This window comes from Parus major, chromosome 1A (assembly GCF_001522545.3).
Source record: "Parus major isolate Abel chromosome 1A, Parus_major1.1, whole genome shotgun sequence".
In the NCBI taxonomy this organism is placed as follows: Eukaryota; Metazoa; Chordata; class Aves; order Passeriformes; family Paridae; genus Parus; species Parus major.
Window position 1 is genome coordinate 53,090,938 of NC_031773.1, and position 19,326 is coordinate 53,110,263.

The window sequence follows — 19,326 nt, forward strand, 5'->3', positions numbered from 1 at the left end:
AGGTCTGATAAAGTAGATTAAATAAGAGCCAAATATTCTATTAAGTAAACTTTTACCTATATGATATAAAATTATTTTGAGCTACCAATTGACAGAAAATGAAAGAAACCTCCAAGGAAATGAGTGTACATCAGCAAAAAGGAATGCCTAGGACTGTTGTATGTCCACAGGCAGAACTGTGAAGGTTGAATAAATACAAGAAACTTTTGATAACAGCTGGAAGGCAGAACTCAAACTACGCCAGAAACATGAGAAATAACTATATGGGTTCCCAGTGTAGTGACACAGAAGGTGCAGTCCATACTGAAAACAATACTATGAAAACAAAAATCAGGAGGAGAAATTATATTAGAAATGTAGAACCAGCAGCCATTTATTTACCAATATAGATTATTGTCCAGAAAGTAACTGAAGCTGCATCAGTCCCTATGTAGGAGAGCACTCAGGCATGTGCTCACTGTTTGATATGTGATTTAATCAAACACACCACGTAGGAGCTTGAACATTTGCCTAGATCTAAGTGAATACTTTGGTAACTTGATGAACTAGGACCATCTGATCCTGCAGTCCTGCCAGAACAGATGGGCCAAACAGTGATAACATCTGTAGAAGTGGTGGTATCTCCTTGTAATTCTTTATCTCATCTTTCTCTGTGATAGCATCTTTGTATACTGCAGCACTTAAGAGGTCAGCAGCAATTTAAAATCTATTGCTTTAAAATTGCTTTAGTCATCAGATACTTCTTAATCATGATTGTGCATCATGATTACTGAAAAGAGAGTATTTTTTTCCTGTTAATTTTCTGTCTCCATTGTATAGCACTTTAGGCAATATCACTTTCTACATCAAACAAATTTCAAGTATACTTGATTGCTTAGGTCTTTTGAAAGCCTTGGGAAAACATTTCTTGAAAGAAAAATTATGACTTCTCAATACTAATGTTACCTATATATATATATATATACATATAAATATTTATATAAAAGATGAGCATTTATTGTGCCATGTGATGCACAAATATTTAGGCCTACAAATAAGCTAATGTCACGTTTCACAGCTCACACCATCACTGATGTGAGAGATTCCATTCCCATCTTGTTACATGTACCACACAGGCTTTTTAAAGAGCTATTAGGCATTATATAATACTTTATAAAATTATTATTCTGTAAAAAAGAAAAATATCACCAAGATATCTGTGGTCTGGCAATATTAAAAATTATTTTGAAGTACTCGGAGATTTTCACCGGAAAGATTCCAGGATTCAGGATTTGTATTAATTATTTATGCATATTTATGATAGTGTGGAAAAATTTTGCTTCTGATTATTAAATAAAAGCAGGCAGCAGACACAGGTTAGTAAAGGTAATTTATTAACTTTATAAATGATTACATTTAGACACTGAAGGGTAAAATGAACAGAAGCTTTAAGGGTACGCTTGCTTATGAAAAATTGACAAACTGATAAAAGAAACGGAAGGTTACCTAATCAGTTATTTCCTTTCAGCTGGATCTTTTAAGAAGGGTTACACCTGCATAACCAGGAACAGAATTTTCCCTTCCGTGCTTTAAATGGGAGCAAGAAAAAAATGTCGCACAGCTGTGGGTATACTGCAAAGTAATGACACTCCACACTTTATTAGAACTACTAAATTTTAAAAGTATTAGGCTAAAAAAGCCAGATTAACAAATTTTAGGAAAAATCTCCAAGGAAAAACATTTCATATTATAACTCAGTGAGGGAAAATAGTCTGGGGAAAAAAACCCCAAACAAACCAAACTCTACATTTTAGTATTTGTAATACTTTTCAGTGATACACATAAAACAACACACACAGACAAACCAAAATATTACTGTAATCTACTCCTGGCTTGCTGTACTGTTTAGTCTAATGAAACAAATAATTTAGCAGGCAATGTACAATATAGAGGCCCCAAGTGGATTGCAATATACTAAGTAAGCATGTTTTTCTTTTTGTACAATTTATAGTCCCTGGGGGGGGAAAAAAAGGACATAAAAAACCCTGTTTTCTGCATTTACAAAGTTCATAGGGGTAGACTAGAGGTCTTTTCATTTACCAGTGTTCTAAGGCCTCAAGGGTTCTTCATCAATAGATACATGTTTTAATCACAGGGATTATGTAGTGCTGTCTCTTCAAATTGACAACTGCAAGACAAACACAGGCATATCAGCCTAAACTTTGCTATATAAGTATTGGGGGCAATAATTTCCCAAAGAAAAACTCAATATTCATATTTTTTGATATCCATATCCCTTATTTAACTTGAGTAATTCTTAAAATGTAAACTCCTGCCAAATTCTGGGAATAACAGATTTTTGGTCTCAGTGATATAACTGAGAAGGAGAAAAAAAAAAAAAAAGGCAAGAAAAGAAATTGGTAGAGCTGACTGAATTGAGTTACTTCATTTTTTGGCTCTTGGCACGCTTGTCTTTTTTTTCCATATTTTTCAGTTCTTAACCAATGTGGATCATTCTGTAAATGGAAACATTTAATGCTGAAAATGTCAAAACAAAACACTTAATCTTTTCAGAATTTTACTGTCTAAAATCAAATTCTACCAGAATTTTAAGATTTAGTGAGTAAGCAAGTACTTACTTTTTGGGAGTTTACTGTTCCTTCATTTCTAGTTAGTCATAACAGGGCAACTGCACATCTGACTTGGTCGTGTACAAACAATCCCAGGAAATAATGGGCCTTTAATCCCTGTGTGGGACGGCAGAGAATTCCACAGTTAATAAGGAAATCATAAACCACAAGGGGGAAAAAAGACAAAAATACAAGTGTGTAAGAGTTGCATGAATGAGTGTGTTGGCCTTTACTGGAGCTGACTGAAAAATGCAAAATATTTGCCAGTTAAGTATTTTCCATAGATGGCTGGTGCATATGCAAAGCACAGGAAAGCCACACTGTATCAGTCCCATTTCTTACCTTGTGCAAATCTACTGACTATAAAAATCTTCCACTTTTATCTGTTCCGCCAACCTTCCTATTTCATTGGTTACTTTGTTACTTTGATTCCTGCTTCCCACTTTTGAGCTTGCAGATCTTACAGCCTTTGCAGTGGTACATAGTATTTATTTCCCTTTTGGAACACACTCTGAGTTCACACAGTACCTCGGTCTAGCCCTTTTTATTAGGAAATACTTGTCTACAACACAGTAGTGATCCATGGGTTTTACATACCAGCTACCTCAGTCGTCTCAACCATCAGTTTTCATACAAAAGCTAAAAGGCAAATTTCCTTTGTAGGGTTTCTAAACGTCAAATTTCAGCTTCCTCTCTCTTCATTTCAGGCTAATGCAGTTCAAGAAAATATTTTAATAATACTTTTCTAAGAAGGCATAGATATGTTCAAATGCTTAAATAGCGACCACACATAGACAGAGATCAAAGCTGTCCATTTCCAGGAATATCTGGAAAGGAATATTCAAAGGTGTATCTGAGAACAGGGTCAGAATAGATACACACAGGCAGCCTCTACAATGGTCATTGGTGATTCAACTAGCATAATACATGTTAATAATATGACTGCTCCTGAGATCTTTGCATTTCCTTTCTAACATAAAAACTTTCCCTTTGTCTTTTGAATAGGTAAGCCCACGGGGTATGGATCCAGCAGTAGACGTTTACACCACAAGGGAATAGTGGATGAATGCTGCTTCCAGAGTTGTGACCTGAGAAGGCTGGAGATGTATTGTGCTCCAATAAAGCCGCCTAAATCCGCACGGTCCGTACGTGCCCAGCGCCACACCGACATGCCAAAAGCACAAAAGGTAGGCCAGGCTGGGAAAAATTCACGAGCAACAAACAACCAAACAAGATTAATATAAAAAGAACCAACAAAAAAAAAAAAAAAACCAAACATAAAAAGTCAACAATACCTCCTACGTATTTTAGGGAAGGAGAATTCTATCAAGGCTGGTAACATAGAAAATAATTGATGTCTTCTGCCTACTAGATTCCTTGGAACTTTGGAAAATAGTTGCCAAGGTGGGAAATAAGTGGGAAGTGGTGTATCCATCTCATCTCTTAGAACACTGAATTAAACATGGAACTGCTAAACTAGTAGCTGTGAGGTCTTATCCTGCCATTGGATAGTAAGTGACAATTACCCACATCATCCAATCATAAATACCACCTAAGTCTTCTTTCAAAAGAGAAACTGAACACTGAATGTTTAACAACTCATCTATCCAGAATCTCTTCACTCATCCTCCCCTTTTAGGGAGAGATAGAGTGAGTGCTCAAGAAGGAAATCAGACATTCTGCTATTCATTCTACATTTAAATTAATTTTTTTTCCTTCACTATTTTTTGCCTTCTTTCTTTTCTTATTTTTCAGAACTAAACTAAACGGATAGTCACTGCAATTATTGCATACTTCATTTTAACTATTTAAAGTTCAATATGTATATTCTCCAAGCCTCTTCCAATATTGATTGGTATTATTTATGTAGTTGTGGAGTTCTGAGTATCTAGATTTTTGTCCCTCTGACACGAGATGTACAGTACATGTATGTACCTACGGAGCCTATAGTTCAGAAAACTCATTTCAGAATAGGCTACAATTAAGCTCATGTTTAACCGTCTCTCCTGTTTGAGGTCTGAACATCTGTTTTACATATTATCTGTCTTCTGCTGGAAGTCTCCCATGATTTATTTTATTGCTGTTGACCCTGTCTGTCCTACACACATGTTGGCACCACTCCTGCAGTTATCTGAAAATTTTTGCTTACAAGACCTGGAACCTGAGATTTCATAGGAAGTCAGAAAACCAATGCTGTATATTAAAATCCTTAATATCAACTTTATGAAAAGAACTATCATAATCATTCCAGAATCCATTCTTTTCCATAAATCAATCCATAGAATGGAATCCTTTCCCCCTTCTTCCTCAGGAGTTTTCCAAAAATCAGTGTTTGTATAATAATTCCTGGGAAGTATCACCTTGAGACCTCAAAGGGCACATAGGGTGAAAAGTGAAGACTTCTTCAGATGGAGCTCAACTGCAGACAAGAAACCCCAGGTTTAGGTTTATTCTTATCTGGGCACACATAAACTTAAGGGAAGCTGAAGAAAACTTAGGGAAAAGAAGGGAACAGACTTGGCCAGGATTCCGTGTGCTCCTTCCCATGCTTGTTGCTAAGGTGATGGATAAAACATTGGAGTAAAGGAGACAAGATACCTGCCAGCTCTTTGATGGATCTCCACACCACTTTCCTTGGAGGACTAAAGAATGATGTCATCTTTAGGCAGCTGTCCTCTTCCCAGTTCAAAACACAGGCAGGAGAGAACTGTTTTTTACAGACAGGAAAGACCTTGTATCCTTCTGCAGCATCAGGGGACGCAGCACTCAGGAGGAGTACTGGAAGAAGAAAAAAATAGAGGGAGTATGCAACTGTGTAATTGAGAGAGCATAGCTGCTGAAGAAATCATCCTGGAAATTAAAAAGGGAAAAAATCAAGAGGTGAAAAGGGCAGTAAAAAGACAATGGGGAGTACCAAAAAAAAAAAGAAAAGGGTGAGGGAATTAGACCAAAGAGGTCGAGAAGATGTAAAATATTGTAAACTGAGTGAACCAACATGCATGACAAATAAAGGATGGAATTTTTAGAAAATAAGAGAGAAAATTAAATTAGAGGCAAATTAATAGTAAAGAAAACACCGTTACAGAAACTGTACATGAAAAGGAGTGTTGAACAGAATAAAACAAATCACAAATGTTTCTCAATAGAAACTTGGCAACAGAATAACAAATATGATGGAAAATACAAACAATTTTCATTTTTACCTGTGGATGGAGAAAATTAGATTGAGGAAATGAAAATACAGAGCAGTTACGAAAAACTATTATTCAGATTTGTGATAGATAAAATGAAAGTACACTGGAGGGAAGAGAAGCAGAATTCAGTAGGAAAAACTGGTATATATTCTCATTTAGTTTTTTTCTTTCTCTTTTTGCAGTCAGCTGTACATGCCACCATTAAGGAATGCAACAATGTTCAAATTTATTTGGACACACTCTCCAAAGACGAATGTATTTAGCTAGTTCATAGTGTTGATTTGTCACTGGTTTTAACTATAATATTAGATATACTTAAGCAGATTATTTTTCTGTTAAACAATTTGTTTCTCTCAATATGATGTTATATATGACATCTATATCTTATTCCCATAAAGTGAATATATATACTTATGATTATATAAATATACACAACCTCATCAAAATTTTTGTATTTAGATGCAAGATATAAAGTAGGACTAGGTGAAATATATGTGTACAGTTCCTCTCAGATCTCAGAGAATCAGTTTCTTATGCATTTCATACATCTGACAGTCTTCGTTCAGCATCTCCTTGTAATCTTTTTAAATGACAAATCCAGGAATTGGGGTTTTGTTTTAGTGTTTCTAGTGCTTAAGTAAATGGTCTATTTTCCCACTTGGGCAGATGGTTCCTGCTAGGCACAAGATGGTGGACTAGGGATCTTATTTACAGTTTCAGTATTTCTCCTGGAAGTCAAAGTAATGGTTTCTTCTAGTTTTACATTAGATTTAGAGTTTTAAAGTGCAAAACAAGTGCAAGAAGGGGAGTTGAAGTCCTGTCTTTGGAGTCATGGTACCATCTAGATTTTCTTTCATTTCTTTCTCTTCTGAAAAATGCTAAAAGTTTAGTCAATTACCCTTAAGTGAATTAATTTTTAACAGCAATTTGGAAAACTAGCTCCTTGAAAAACAACTACCCTACTAAAGGAAGCAACTGAGACATTTCCACAACTCTACAGGAGGGAAGATTGTGACCTTTCCAAATGAAGCGGTGTCACAGAAACAATGTCACAAACTACTTACAAGTTCAATATTACAGGGTAACTTGAAAATTACTACTGAAGGTGAAGGCTAGGAAGGCTGATTTTAAAATCCAGTAAAAAAAAGAATCATACAATAATTTAGGTTGGGAAAGAACTCTAAGAATATTGGGTTCAGCCATTAACTCAGCACTGCCAAGTTCACCAATAAACTCTGTCCATAAGTGTCACATGTACATATATTTTTAATAACTCCAGGGCTAATGATTGCACCACTTCCTCAGGCAGCTTTTTCAGCACTTGACAATGTTTTTTGTGAAGAAAGTTTTCCTGCCATGAAATCTAAATCAACCCTGGCACATCTTGAACTTGTTCATGAACACAGTGCCATGTCATCCCCTTGCAACCTGAGCAAAAGGGAAAAAGAGGTACATATCTAGATAAAATTTTGTTCTTCCTCATATTTTCAGTCCTTATTCATCTTTAGGCCTCAAAAGTGAAAAAAAACCAGAAATATATATACCAACAAAGTATGCATAGGAAGTGGATTCACTCAATAATGTTTTTCTGATTTTATCTAACCTTCAAAATGTAAATAAATACTGAGGGGGATAAGAGAGAAAGGGGAAAGGTATTAGTATTTTTAGTTTAAGAGAACGCCATTAAGAAAACAGAAGTATTGCATTATTTCTCATTAATTTTTTCTAAGACTGGCAGATTCTTTTGTAATTGGCTCAGTTTAAACTCACAGATACATTTATAGGCCAAAATATGCACCATGGCACCAATCCCAATTTCTGTTGAAACTATGCCACATCACCAAGCCAATTAGTGAACTTTTAGGTGAAACAGATAGAAGGACTTGGCCTTTTCAGAGAATTATTTTCTCCCGTTGCTTCCTTTGCAGCCCTGTTTTTATGTCAGTGATCACACTGCCCACAGAACTAGAAAGCTTTCAAAGAGACCCCAGAGAATTCATAGCCAAGGTATCATGCCTGTTACTACAAACATTAGAATTTCCATTTATTACCAGTAGAGCAAGAGAACTTTGAATGCCAATATGAGGTTTGAATGTCTGCTCTAATAGGATAAGAATGTTGCTGCATGCTACCCAACACTCTTCCAGCTCAGTCAAATGACCATTACCATCACCGAGGTAGTTGTTATCCTACTGTTGATGATGCCTGAACTACAAAGATCCACGCTGAAGGTGATGGGCTAGAAGTCTGCTTCCCTGTTCTTTAGCTGACTTATACATTGCTGACATTTTGCATCTCTCATCTTCAAGATTTTCTTTGCCTGGGTCTGAAAATCAGCTCGGAACAGTTTTATTTCTAATCACCTTCTTCTCACAGACTTGAGAGACAAACCAAACTTTTCTATGCCAGTACCAATGCAGGTCTGAGAACCTAATTCAGCTAGTCACACCTGGTTTGGGGGTCTGTGCTTCCCCCCCGCAAGTGGTCTCAGCATTTCATACTTGAAAGAAAATGTGTTATGTGGGTCAAAGTATTTTCTGGCATGCATTCTACTACCAGTACACTATTAGTAGCTATTGCTCAAAATGCTGATTCTGGAGAAGGAAGTGTTTTAAAAGCAACCTGCCATCTTCCTTCAATTTCAAAGCTAGTCTGTGTCATGACAATCCTTTTTCCACCTACTTGTCAGTATTAAAATATGTAAGTGAAACACTCCTGCATCTTAGTACCTGCTTTATTTGAATGATAAATCCATTTCAAAGTCAGACAACAGCAGCAGAGAGAATTTACATTTTCATTTGGGAAACAGAGTTAATTTTCAATCTAAATATACTTTGAAAATCTGCAATGCAAAAATGGCTGTTGTTTCATTCTAAGGCTCTCACTGTCCATTTTGTAGATCAAGAGTTCATAATTTTTAAGAATATATGACTATTGGCAGACAAAATGAAGCATATAGCTTTTCCTATATGCTGTTAAACTCTCTTCAAGGCATTTAGGGTCAGCACTGTGAAGAATATTTTATTTTGTTGCTGTGTAGAAAAAAAAACAAACTGGGCAGATGAATAAAGAAATTCCTGTTTTCTTAGCTCATTGTAACCAATATAAGCACTTGTAGAATAATGCAGAATCCTTAGTGTTGGCAGAATCCTCTGAAATTCTGCTATGATGATTTTAATAAAAATCAGTGAAAATTTAGGGGTTCACACAGACTGAGCTCTTTAGGGTGAAAACTAAGGTATAACTTCGGAAAAAGGTGAAGATAGCAAAGGTCATCTTGGAAAAGCTAGAAGAGAAACAGGCAATGAAAATCAAAATATATTTTAATTTAAGGATAAGCAGAATTGTGTTGATATTTCTGATTCTGTATTTGATTGATGCTATTCCACAGCAATATTAGCAAAACTGGATGAGGACAAGCCAGTATCCTTCTGAACTGTTCACAGGAATAGTGACTAGATGATTAATCTAGTCTATAATGGCATATTCATAGCAAAACATTTATTCGTTATGATTATTTTGCTGTTAACAACTTTGACTTGTCAGTGATGATAAATCCTAGTTTGGCTCAATGTTTTATACTTGGTGGTGGTATAATAAATTTAACAATTAATAGTATTGCCTAATTTTTGTTTTACATTTTTTAAATAATAATTCCTCTCATATCCATCAGAAGCCAATACAAATCCAGTGAAAATTAAAAGGCTCTCTATGAGTTCAAATTTTGTGATCCTTTGAAAGTTTCTGGTTTTTTTTTAATTTAATTTCTGATTTTATTTTTAATAGATACTGAATGGAAATGTAAAGGTTAAATGTAGAATAGTATTTTCTAAGGAAAACCAAAAAAAAAATGCCCACAAAACCAATGTACCATATTGGCTTCCATTTTATTTCTGTCCATTGAATAGCAAGAAAACGTGATTATTTTTTAAATTTCAGAGGCTCCTTATTTTTAGGCCTTAAATAACAGCTAATGCAGTGGTAGAGCTGTATACACATGGCTTCACCTTTCACAGAGTTTGTTTTTATTATTTTTGGCTTTTCTTGGAAAAAAACCCATCATTTCATTTAACTAAGAATTTGACTTCTGATGAGTATTATAAATATGGAGAGTCACTTAAAACTTCTGGCTTTAGTCTGATACAGAATATGGAGTCTTGGGCCTGGCTAATATTTACTAGAGTGGCAAACATGGAAATCAAAATGAAATGTATATACCACCCCGATCACTGCTGCTGAAGACTGTCCTCTGTGTGGAATGACAGGGAACTGAGGGTATTATTCATTCCAAAGCTCTCTTGATTTGCCTGGCACATCACTTTGTCTGTTTTGAAAATCCAAATTATATGGCTGCAGCTCCTCCAGCGAATCCATAATTTTTTTCTCCCTCAAGGTCTAATCCAACAAAGTCCAAAACATCTAATATGCAATCTCTGCAATATGTAGTTAGCAGAGCAATTTTAAAAATACCTGGTACCATAGCCCAAGAGATTCCATAAATCCTGCTGTTAAAACTAGAAAGTTCCCTGGCCCCTATACATCCTGCTTTTGTAAATGTCTTTAGGAAATAAAGGTAATCTTTGGTACCTACCATATCCCTAAGCCCATCCAGGTTCCAGCAGCAGATGTCTCCTCTACCAGATCAAGCATGACAGCAGTCAAAGTGTTTACGTCTAGGAGAGAATAGGGAATTTCAGATAAAGGAGTTCTGTGTAGTTAAGTTCTTTGTAGATGACTGAATTATTGATTAAACACAATTATCTAGCAGTTCCAGAACTCTAGACAACTGTTTTCCCGCTATTATACGTTTTGTGAGCATACAATGTATTTAAACCTACCTGTAATAATTTTTTCTTTCTAAACTTTCAGGAAGTGCATTTGAAGAACACAAGTAGAGGGAACACAGGAAACAGAAACTACAGAATGTAGGAACATGCCATCCACAAGAATGAAGAATGAATGTGCCATCTGCAGGATACTTTGCTGTAAATAAATTATTTGTTAAACATTGGAAGACTTAAAAAAAAAAAACCCTTTGTTTTAAAAAGCTTGATGCAATTTCAACCAATGGGCATTCTCCCAGTGAACAATGCAACTAAACATTCCAATATTAAGTCTTTAGAGAACAGAACATTTTAACCAGCCCAGAGCTAAAAAATTCTGTGGTTGATATATTACTGTTTGTTAACCTGTTTTAAATGTCCTGCACGAAAACTCTTAAAGTCCTGTGCCACTCAAAAGCCTACAAATTTATGGGCCTTTGATGGATCCAATTGCACTAAATTAACCTATGAACACTGGCTGCTGGAGTCATTCATCAGCCTTGTCTAAGTGGTGGTTTTTTTATTTGCACTTCTTTACAAGCAACAGGCTGTTTGTTTTACAGTGTCTGCAAACATTGTTTGTCTATCCCTTCATATTTGCACAGTTTGACATTCCCAGTAACAGCAGCAGTAAGGTAACATATACAGTTTTAAACATCCATTAATTCCATCTGTGGCATTTTGACAAAATATGGGTTATAGATGCATTTGTTTTAAGACAGTTTTATTCTTCCTTCTCTTGCAAACGTGCAATTTTTTTGCAATTTGTGAGACAAAAGATTTTTAAAAGCAGTTAAAGCATACATAGGCTCTCAAACCAGTAATGATTCTTCCAGGTAATTATTTTGCAACAATATAGGTAACTTCTTTCTTCCTCCATATAATGCAGTATGTAAAATTTAGCATAACAATACACATATATCAAACAGTATGTAAAAAAATCTCTGTTTTATAGTACAACGGTGCTATTTTATAGTTTGTTACATGAAAGGGTCTGGCCAAAACAGTAATAAGTAAAAGCAAATATGGAAAGACCAAGCCAAAGATTAAATAAGAAAATACATTCAAAAATATTCAGCTTCAATCAATGAAAATAGCTTCAGATTTCAACTAGAAAATGACTATCATCTTCAAAAGAAAATTCAGACACTTGTTTCCTTTTAGATACTTGAAGGGTGGTGTTTTGACATCTGATTATGTGGAATGCAAACTCATAGTTGTCTAGGCCCAGAGAAGACAATTTGAAAAACAGCCCTCATGTGACTTCAAAGGATAGTCCACCAGGGCCTAAATGTTCCTGAAATATCAGCATTCTGTTCAATAATAAAGGGGTACTCAAGTTTCCTTCCATTTTAATTCTTCCCACAATCAGGTGTGGCTTACCTGACTGTGAGCTAGGCTGCTGCATCTCTCTATAAATCAGAAAGGCTAACCTAATCACCAAATTACTAGTGTAGAATGAGTCTTCAAGGAGAGATTAACAAAACGTCCTTACACCCTTACTTACAACTGCCATTCACGTGCTCTTGTGGGAGACAGAGATCCCCAGATAATCCCTGCCATGTAACTTTGATGGGCCCTGCACTGGTTCTACCTTGAATAACACCGTGTCCTCTGCTGCATTTTTGTAAACCAGCCCAGTGCAGATTGGCCAAGCAGTGAAGGGTCATAAGCAGCCAAGAGTGTCTCAAGGTGAGCATTAAACATACCTGTGGGAGAACGGAAGGTAGAGGAGAACTCACTGTTCCACCCTGTTCAAGAACTCAAATGTGGTCCCATTCAACTTTTTTTGTGTTAGGCTCAGGCAAGGGATGAAGCATCTCTTGGTCAGGCTCCAAAGGGGGGCTGGAAAACAGTGTATGAAGGGAGCAGTTAGGGAGGTGGTAGATTAGATCTATAAAGGAAGTGTCTCCTTTTGAAGGCTGCTCAAATCAGCCTTACTTTCCACTCCAACCAAGGGAGTCAGTAACTATTGACTTCAATACAAGAGAAAGTTCTCTCCAGACTATATATGTACAGCTCCTCAATAGTCCCTTGTAAACAAGTAGGAAAGGTCATAAAAGTCTAACAAATTATTGTAGTTTCTTTTATATTCCCATAGCAAATTTGCGGTTTGTATTCTTAACAAGTGCAATGTATTCCTATACAACTCTTTAAACCCTCTGCTTTCTGTGAGATGGATGTCTATATGCACAATAAGCTGCCATAGCAATGTAAAAGTAGAACAGTAAATGAATAAAAAGAATATGTCACAGCTCTCACTGACTGAGATAGTTATGTTGAAAAAGGAAGAAAGAAAAGAGAAACAGATGTGGAAACTAATCTAAATTATTTACCACCAATTCAATAAACAGAGTTAGCAATTCTGATACCTGTCACAGCTCCTACAGGCTTCTTTTTCACAGGGGGGATGGAGAGGGAAGGACTTTTATTTTAATGGCTATAAGAATTCTGCAACGTAATCTAAGAACAAACCATTATTTTGATGTAATGGACATAATACAAGTTTCTATTTCATGCCCCATGAACCTTTCTGTCCCCTGTTTCTTCTGAAGTTCTAAGGGGAAGAGGGAAGAAAGGTGTGAGTGTAGAAAGCAATTTACAGTTATCTGTGGCAGCAAGTTCTTTGTAGATAACTTTTTTACTGATGCGCTTTTAACTGAATAACTATCCATCCTTTTGCATTAATTCCTGTAAATTAATTCAAATTTTTGGTCTTATCTTGGGATTCACACACTCACATTCATGCCACTGTATTACTCCTGCTGAAAAACCATAATTAGAAAATGTCACTCTGAGACAGAAATATTTATCACAATTTGACAACTATCTAAACAAATTAGAACAATTCTTGAAAGCAACTAAATAAATACTGAATAGCTGCAAACTTCAAAGGCAACACCTTGCTTTACTAGAGAATAAATGATATCACAAAATGGAAAGTAGCTCCAGCCGCACAGAGGTGAGAAATGCACGAATGGGGAATGCATTTTGCATAAGAAGTCTCCAGTCATATTGCAGGGAGCATATTTTAAACCAGTTAGTGTGAAAGATAAAGGGCTGCATGAGCTTAATAATCACCATAAAATCTGCTACTTAAAGAAGTTGAAGTGTGAGCCAAAGCACCTTCCTCCAAAAAGTACAAAGCATTCTGTCTTGAAAAACTTCTAATTAAATAAATTGAAAGGTTCAAGTGGACTTTTAAAAGCACTCCAGATATTTAGGAACAGGGATCCCAACAGATGCTGTATATTCTCATAAGTCACTGAAATGGTAAAGAAAAGCCTATTTCTCACCCTTCCTTATTGTATAAGTTACATGACAGAGATCACAGATCTTTGCTTTCTAGAATAGACTTAGAACTCCAAATATTACACAGAATATCACTGAAATGCATAAGTAAAAAGTGAATTAAGCCTCATTTTCAGTCAGTCCAAAAAAGCACTGCAGATCTAAACACACTGAAGTTACTATCTCTCTTTCATCAAGGTAGCAAAATTTAAGTCTCATCTCCATAGTAAACATAGTTAGTCATTAAGAGTTTAAATGGATAATTAATAAATCCTTTATTCTTCTCAAGATGTAGTTATAAACCCACACCTCCATTTCCACTAAGGACTTCTATGAGCTCATGTGCACCATTCAGCCAAGAGAGACAAGAAAATCAAAGCATCCAGTCCTGGTAGATACATGAAAATAGGTCCCCTTTTTTCCCAAGGCAGCTCACCATGTCGATTACTTTGGTAAGACTGAAGGGTGAATTAGTGGTAAGCTTTCTTTACAGAAGTGAATTCCACACACAGCTAGGAGCCGTGCTCAGCTGCCCCCTGAGCTCCTTGTTCTCTCAGTACCAATGGTTAAAGTTGATTAATGAAGACTTTAGGCCAAGCACTGTGTCTTCTTGCTCTCCATTCAACAAGCAAGTGTGTGATATGACAAGATCAGAAAAGTGTATTTGCATATTTGCTTTACCTGTTACTGATTTGGCCAACAATGCCAAAGTGGTGCTATTGTTTTGTTTAAGAAAGTACTTGACTAAAATATAAAAGAAAGCATAAATATTTTTTTAATGTATGAAAATGACAATTACATAGGTATGGTTATTAAAATAGAAATAAAACTAGCCATAACTTTTCAACTTTTTGTCACTCAAAAAACAGTAATCTTATATCAATGCAGGTGCGGCAGGAATAAGAATCAAAATGCCACAAAAATTCATAGACTTTAAATGAAATTCTGAATCTTTACTCCAAGTCAGAAATTCAGATGAAGAAAAGTGTTAGAAGTCAGGGAACTGAAAACCTTGATATGACTGAAAACCTTTCAGATTGTGCAAGTTCTATAACATACCAGAGATTTTTAAGCCACACTCTAGTCTGAAATCAGTGTAGAGTTTGGCTTGGTCAGTGGCAAGATACAATCAAGATTTTCACTGAGCACACATTTTTAGTTTTACCTGATTCCTTTCTCACTCATGGTACATAATCCAAAACTAAATGTTCTTAAAACCTGCAAAAGATGCAAGCACATCTGAATTTAACAAGGAATGAATAATATTATTCCTAACAGGAAACTGTTTTTTCCAATTCTCACCAGTTCCAAATTGTGAGAAAAAGTTGAAATATATGGCTAACAGTCTGTGAATTATTTTTTTTTATTACTTTATGTGGTGTCTATGAACATCCTTATGTGCAAAATTTCACATTTCATTTTTTTATTTTGAAATTATGCTAAATTAAGCCCAAAAAGAGATTATTGGAACCTATCGGCCAGATAGAATACTTATGTTGCTCTGATGAAGGTGTAAACAATATATTTAAAATGTTTTATTTTTAGTCTGAAAAGGAATAGTAATAATTTATTTTTGGGGGAGGAGGTCTACTTATACTGGTCCCTCTTTTTAGGATACTAGTCAGTGGAAATTAGTCTTCCAAACACCCAACTTCTAAATCAAAACCAACGTGTATTCCTCCCTCTTGCTCCACCCAGAAAACTTCAAACACTATTGCAACATAATTCTATTGTTTGTCTGTTTGTTTGGGAGGGTTGTTTTGCTTTGATTCATTTTGTTTTGATTCTGGGGACAAGGGGTAAAGGAGGAGGAGATGAGGCTTTCGAGTGATATTTTTTCTCTTGGGTACAATCCGCATAAAATAAAGACTTTTTCCTAATGAGATTACTAATTATCCAATTCATGTGTGGAAGTGGCATTCAGTAAAGCAACTAGATTAAATTTGTCTTGAAAGAAAGATTTCAACAAAAAGTTGTTACCCATTCTACTCCTACACTAAACATTTTGCCTCTGACAGCACTAGAATATTCTACTGGACTATAAATGCCCAAACACACAGCATCTGATATACAGAAATCTTCTTTGACTTTATTTTACACAAAGGGTGTTACAGGAACGTCTGAAATTTGATTACACATCAGGAAGTCTAGAGATGCCATTCTGGCAGAGACCAAAATAGGAAGGACCTCCCTGCTGATTACATTAGGAAATCTTACACTAGGTTGCATAAAGGGTGTAGCTGTGTATACATACACATATATACACACATGTACATATATATGTGTATATATAGACAATGCTACAGTGTGTGCATGTCTATGTGCATGTGTGTGTGCACGTGTATATAATGCTTTTCTTTTTCCTGTCAAGTAAAATTTGAAATGCTCGCTTTTTTCTCTTCAAATCTTATGGATTATATTCAGTAATCCAACTGGAATCTAATTTTAGAAGAACATTGTGTAATATGGATGTCACAATTTAGATCCTGTCTTTGTTTTCCATACCTAAAGAAATGACCAGACATTTAAACCATAAGACACCTCTTCATTGTCATCAGGCAAATATATTTATCTTTTTAGATGCAGATATGAAATACTAACTCAGAGGGCCATATTATAAAAACTTTAATTAAAATTTTATCTTTTATTTCATTTTTCTCCATAAAACTTCTATTAATTCTGATTTTTTTTTAAGTGTAAGCATCTCTTCAAAGTCAGAATAATGGGTAATATAAACAGAGCAGAATGATTATTTTATCATCACCTGAACTATTAATTTGTCATTTATACGTTTTTGTAAGAATAATTCATCCCTCTCTACAGCACCCTTAACTATATCAGAAGTGGAAAAAGCTTAGCAAATTCCTATATCCCAAATTATTTATAATAATTCTTGATTTCTGTGTTCTTCAGTAACTTTTTGTTTTGACAACTTGACTCACAGAAGTCATAAAAAGCACCAATGTGATACTTCTGCTGCTAAACATTCTTTCCCACAAGTATTTAACATACACCCACCTAAAATAGCTACATATTATGACTTTATTGAAGTTCTTAATAAACAAAATCAAAACAGTTTAGAAGTAATTTTTCCCACCTTTTTTTACCAAATCAAAGGCATTTGATAATAATACATTTTATTGTATTTTCCATTAGTATAATTTAATTCCTCTAAAGCAGCAACAAAATACCTGCAGAACAAAAAGGATTCTATCCTGACAAATAGGATCATGCTTCATGTACTCATGTTAAATAAAAAGATTTAGCCAGATAACTATATAAACAACTGATTAAATGAAACTCATACTTTGTAGTGAAATATTTAAGTTCATAAATTTAAAATTCAAACGAATGTTCCACTCTTTCTGGTTTACTGGCATTAACCTGACTTAAGGTGTGAAAAAACCCTCACTTTAACAATGATCAAAGACAAAAGAACCAGAAACAATAGACTAAAGTGTTATCAATAAAGAAGTAAAATGTCCTTATTTTGTGCACAGCAATGAATTCTATCCTTTTTTTTTTACTATAGAATTTCAAATGTAATTTATATAAATACTGCATAAGAATTATGTTTCTCTTCATTATTTCCACTTAGAGACAAGCTTGAATATAATACAGCACATGCAAGTGACAGTGTATTATACAGTGCATAAAAAATATCTTTTCATTTATTTCTGTCTCTAAGGAATTAGTCCAACAGAATTCTATAGAAATCCTGAATAAGGTGAAAAAATAATCCTCAAAAGTACATAATGACAATAGTTGCCTGATTAAACTAAGTCTCATCAGACATGAGTCATAAAATGCTCCACTGAAAGCACACTGGTACTTCATAATGTTCTGAACAGCTTCACCTGTAGTCTGACACCTCTTGTTGCTTTTATCAGAATGTGATGGTTCTGTTTCACAGTTTCTTAATCCTTGGAGTCTTAGGGTTGAATATTAAACATGTTTATCAAGACTAAGGATTTCAGGAAACAAAATGAAAGTAGAAGAAGCAGCACCACCTGCTGCTGATAATCAAATAATGTATAAGCTTTCTGTTCTCCCAAATTACTGCAAAGCTACCCAGAATGCTAAAAAAAGAGATTAATAGCACTTGGTTTTCAGGACAGCCTTTCCATAAAGAGTAATTGTCCTCTCTTTCTTCAGTGTTGGACCTCAATTGGTATCCTGACTAAAACTGGGGTTTCCATGATGCAAAGCATGAATGTGGATAAATGAGTTTCTGATTTCACTACTGAATAATCCTACTATCAACATTTCAAGTCATTATATCCAAACAGTGAAAAGTGTTAAGTGTTCATTTACTAGAAACCATTTAAATATCTATTAAAGTTCTAACTGGATTTATTCTCTCTTTTTTATTTTCTTGTGCTTACTCATAATACAATGTCACTACTTGATGACAAATAATATTTCATACTGTGTATGTAACATCATTGTGTTGCAGAATCCCCCAAATACCTCAACAATGTCTTTGTTGCGCTATTCTCCCCATTTAGCACTTATAAGCTTTTCTAGTAACAACCAATAAATAAAAAAAAAATGGAGCTCTTGATATGTACAAATATAAGGAAAATTCAAGAAGTTTTGCTAGTTTGCAGTTCATGTAATGCCATCTTGACCATTCTCTTCCCCTCTCTCTATGAGCTGTCTAGAACAGTAAACTTTGCTCCATAAATAATAGTGTATTCATGCTTTTAAAGGCTTTTATATGCATTTATGGTAGGTAAAGGTTGGAAGAGGTAGTTGACTGATTTTCACTTTTATCTACTTTGATTTCAGTAAAGGGCTTTGTCACTCTGTATACATAAAGGCTAATGCACCCTTTGGTTTGTAGAATGTACTGAAATGTTTGCAACCCTCTTGGTATCAGGTCCAAAATGTGAAGCATTACTGTTAAGAGGGTATCTTTCTAATGTATTTGTATGTATAGTTTACACCTCTGTGAGGTCTAATAAAGGATTATGGTTAATAAAAAATGTGTTGAAAATTCATCATCCATCCAGAATTTGCAGCAATTTGCATTCTTCCTTTCTCTTCCTGGCATATACATTTCAATTTTCTCAGAATACACCAAAATCAGGACATACCTTAGCAGGGTGATCAGGCTCCATTCATCCTAAAATAGAACTGGCATGGAAAGTGGTTCAAGAGCCTTGATGAAAGGAAGTGTCAGCAGATGAAATTATGAAACCTATAGATAAAATTGATAGAAGTGTATGACCACAAACTGACCATGTTCACACACAGAGGAACATGACTGAACTCTGGTATACAGAGATCTCCCAAAAGCTCCTCATTACAACAAAACTAAGTGGCAGCCAATATCTGGCTTGTATCTCTATCACTTCTGCTCTCAAGAACAGAATCTGTAAGTGAATAAATATTATATTATAAATA

At 35.1% G+C, this 19,326-nt stretch overlaps 1 protein-coding gene across 2 annotated transcripts in view; it reads left to right on the plus strand.

Annotated features, from left to right (window-relative positions):
• Nucleotides 1-18,927, plus strand: part of IGF1 (insulin like growth factor 1) — a 54,767-nt gene extending 35,840 nt beyond the window's left edge. The window contains exons 3-5 of one of the 2 annotated variants that reach the window (XR_001521658.2): nucleotides 3,615-3,796; nucleotides 10,673-10,788; nucleotides 18,073-18,927. Coding sequence is in view for 1 of the 2 variants with exons in the window: in XM_015628060.2 (XP_015483546.1) it covers nucleotides 3,615-3,796; nucleotides 10,673-10,732 (242 nt within the window). In the remaining variant the exon portion in view is untranslated. Of the gene's footprint in view, nucleotides 1-3,614; nucleotides 3,797-10,672 lie in introns of both variants that reach the window. The other variant, XM_015628060.2, reaches the window with a different exon arrangement.
• Nucleotides 18,928-19,326: the final 399 nt, after the last annotated feature.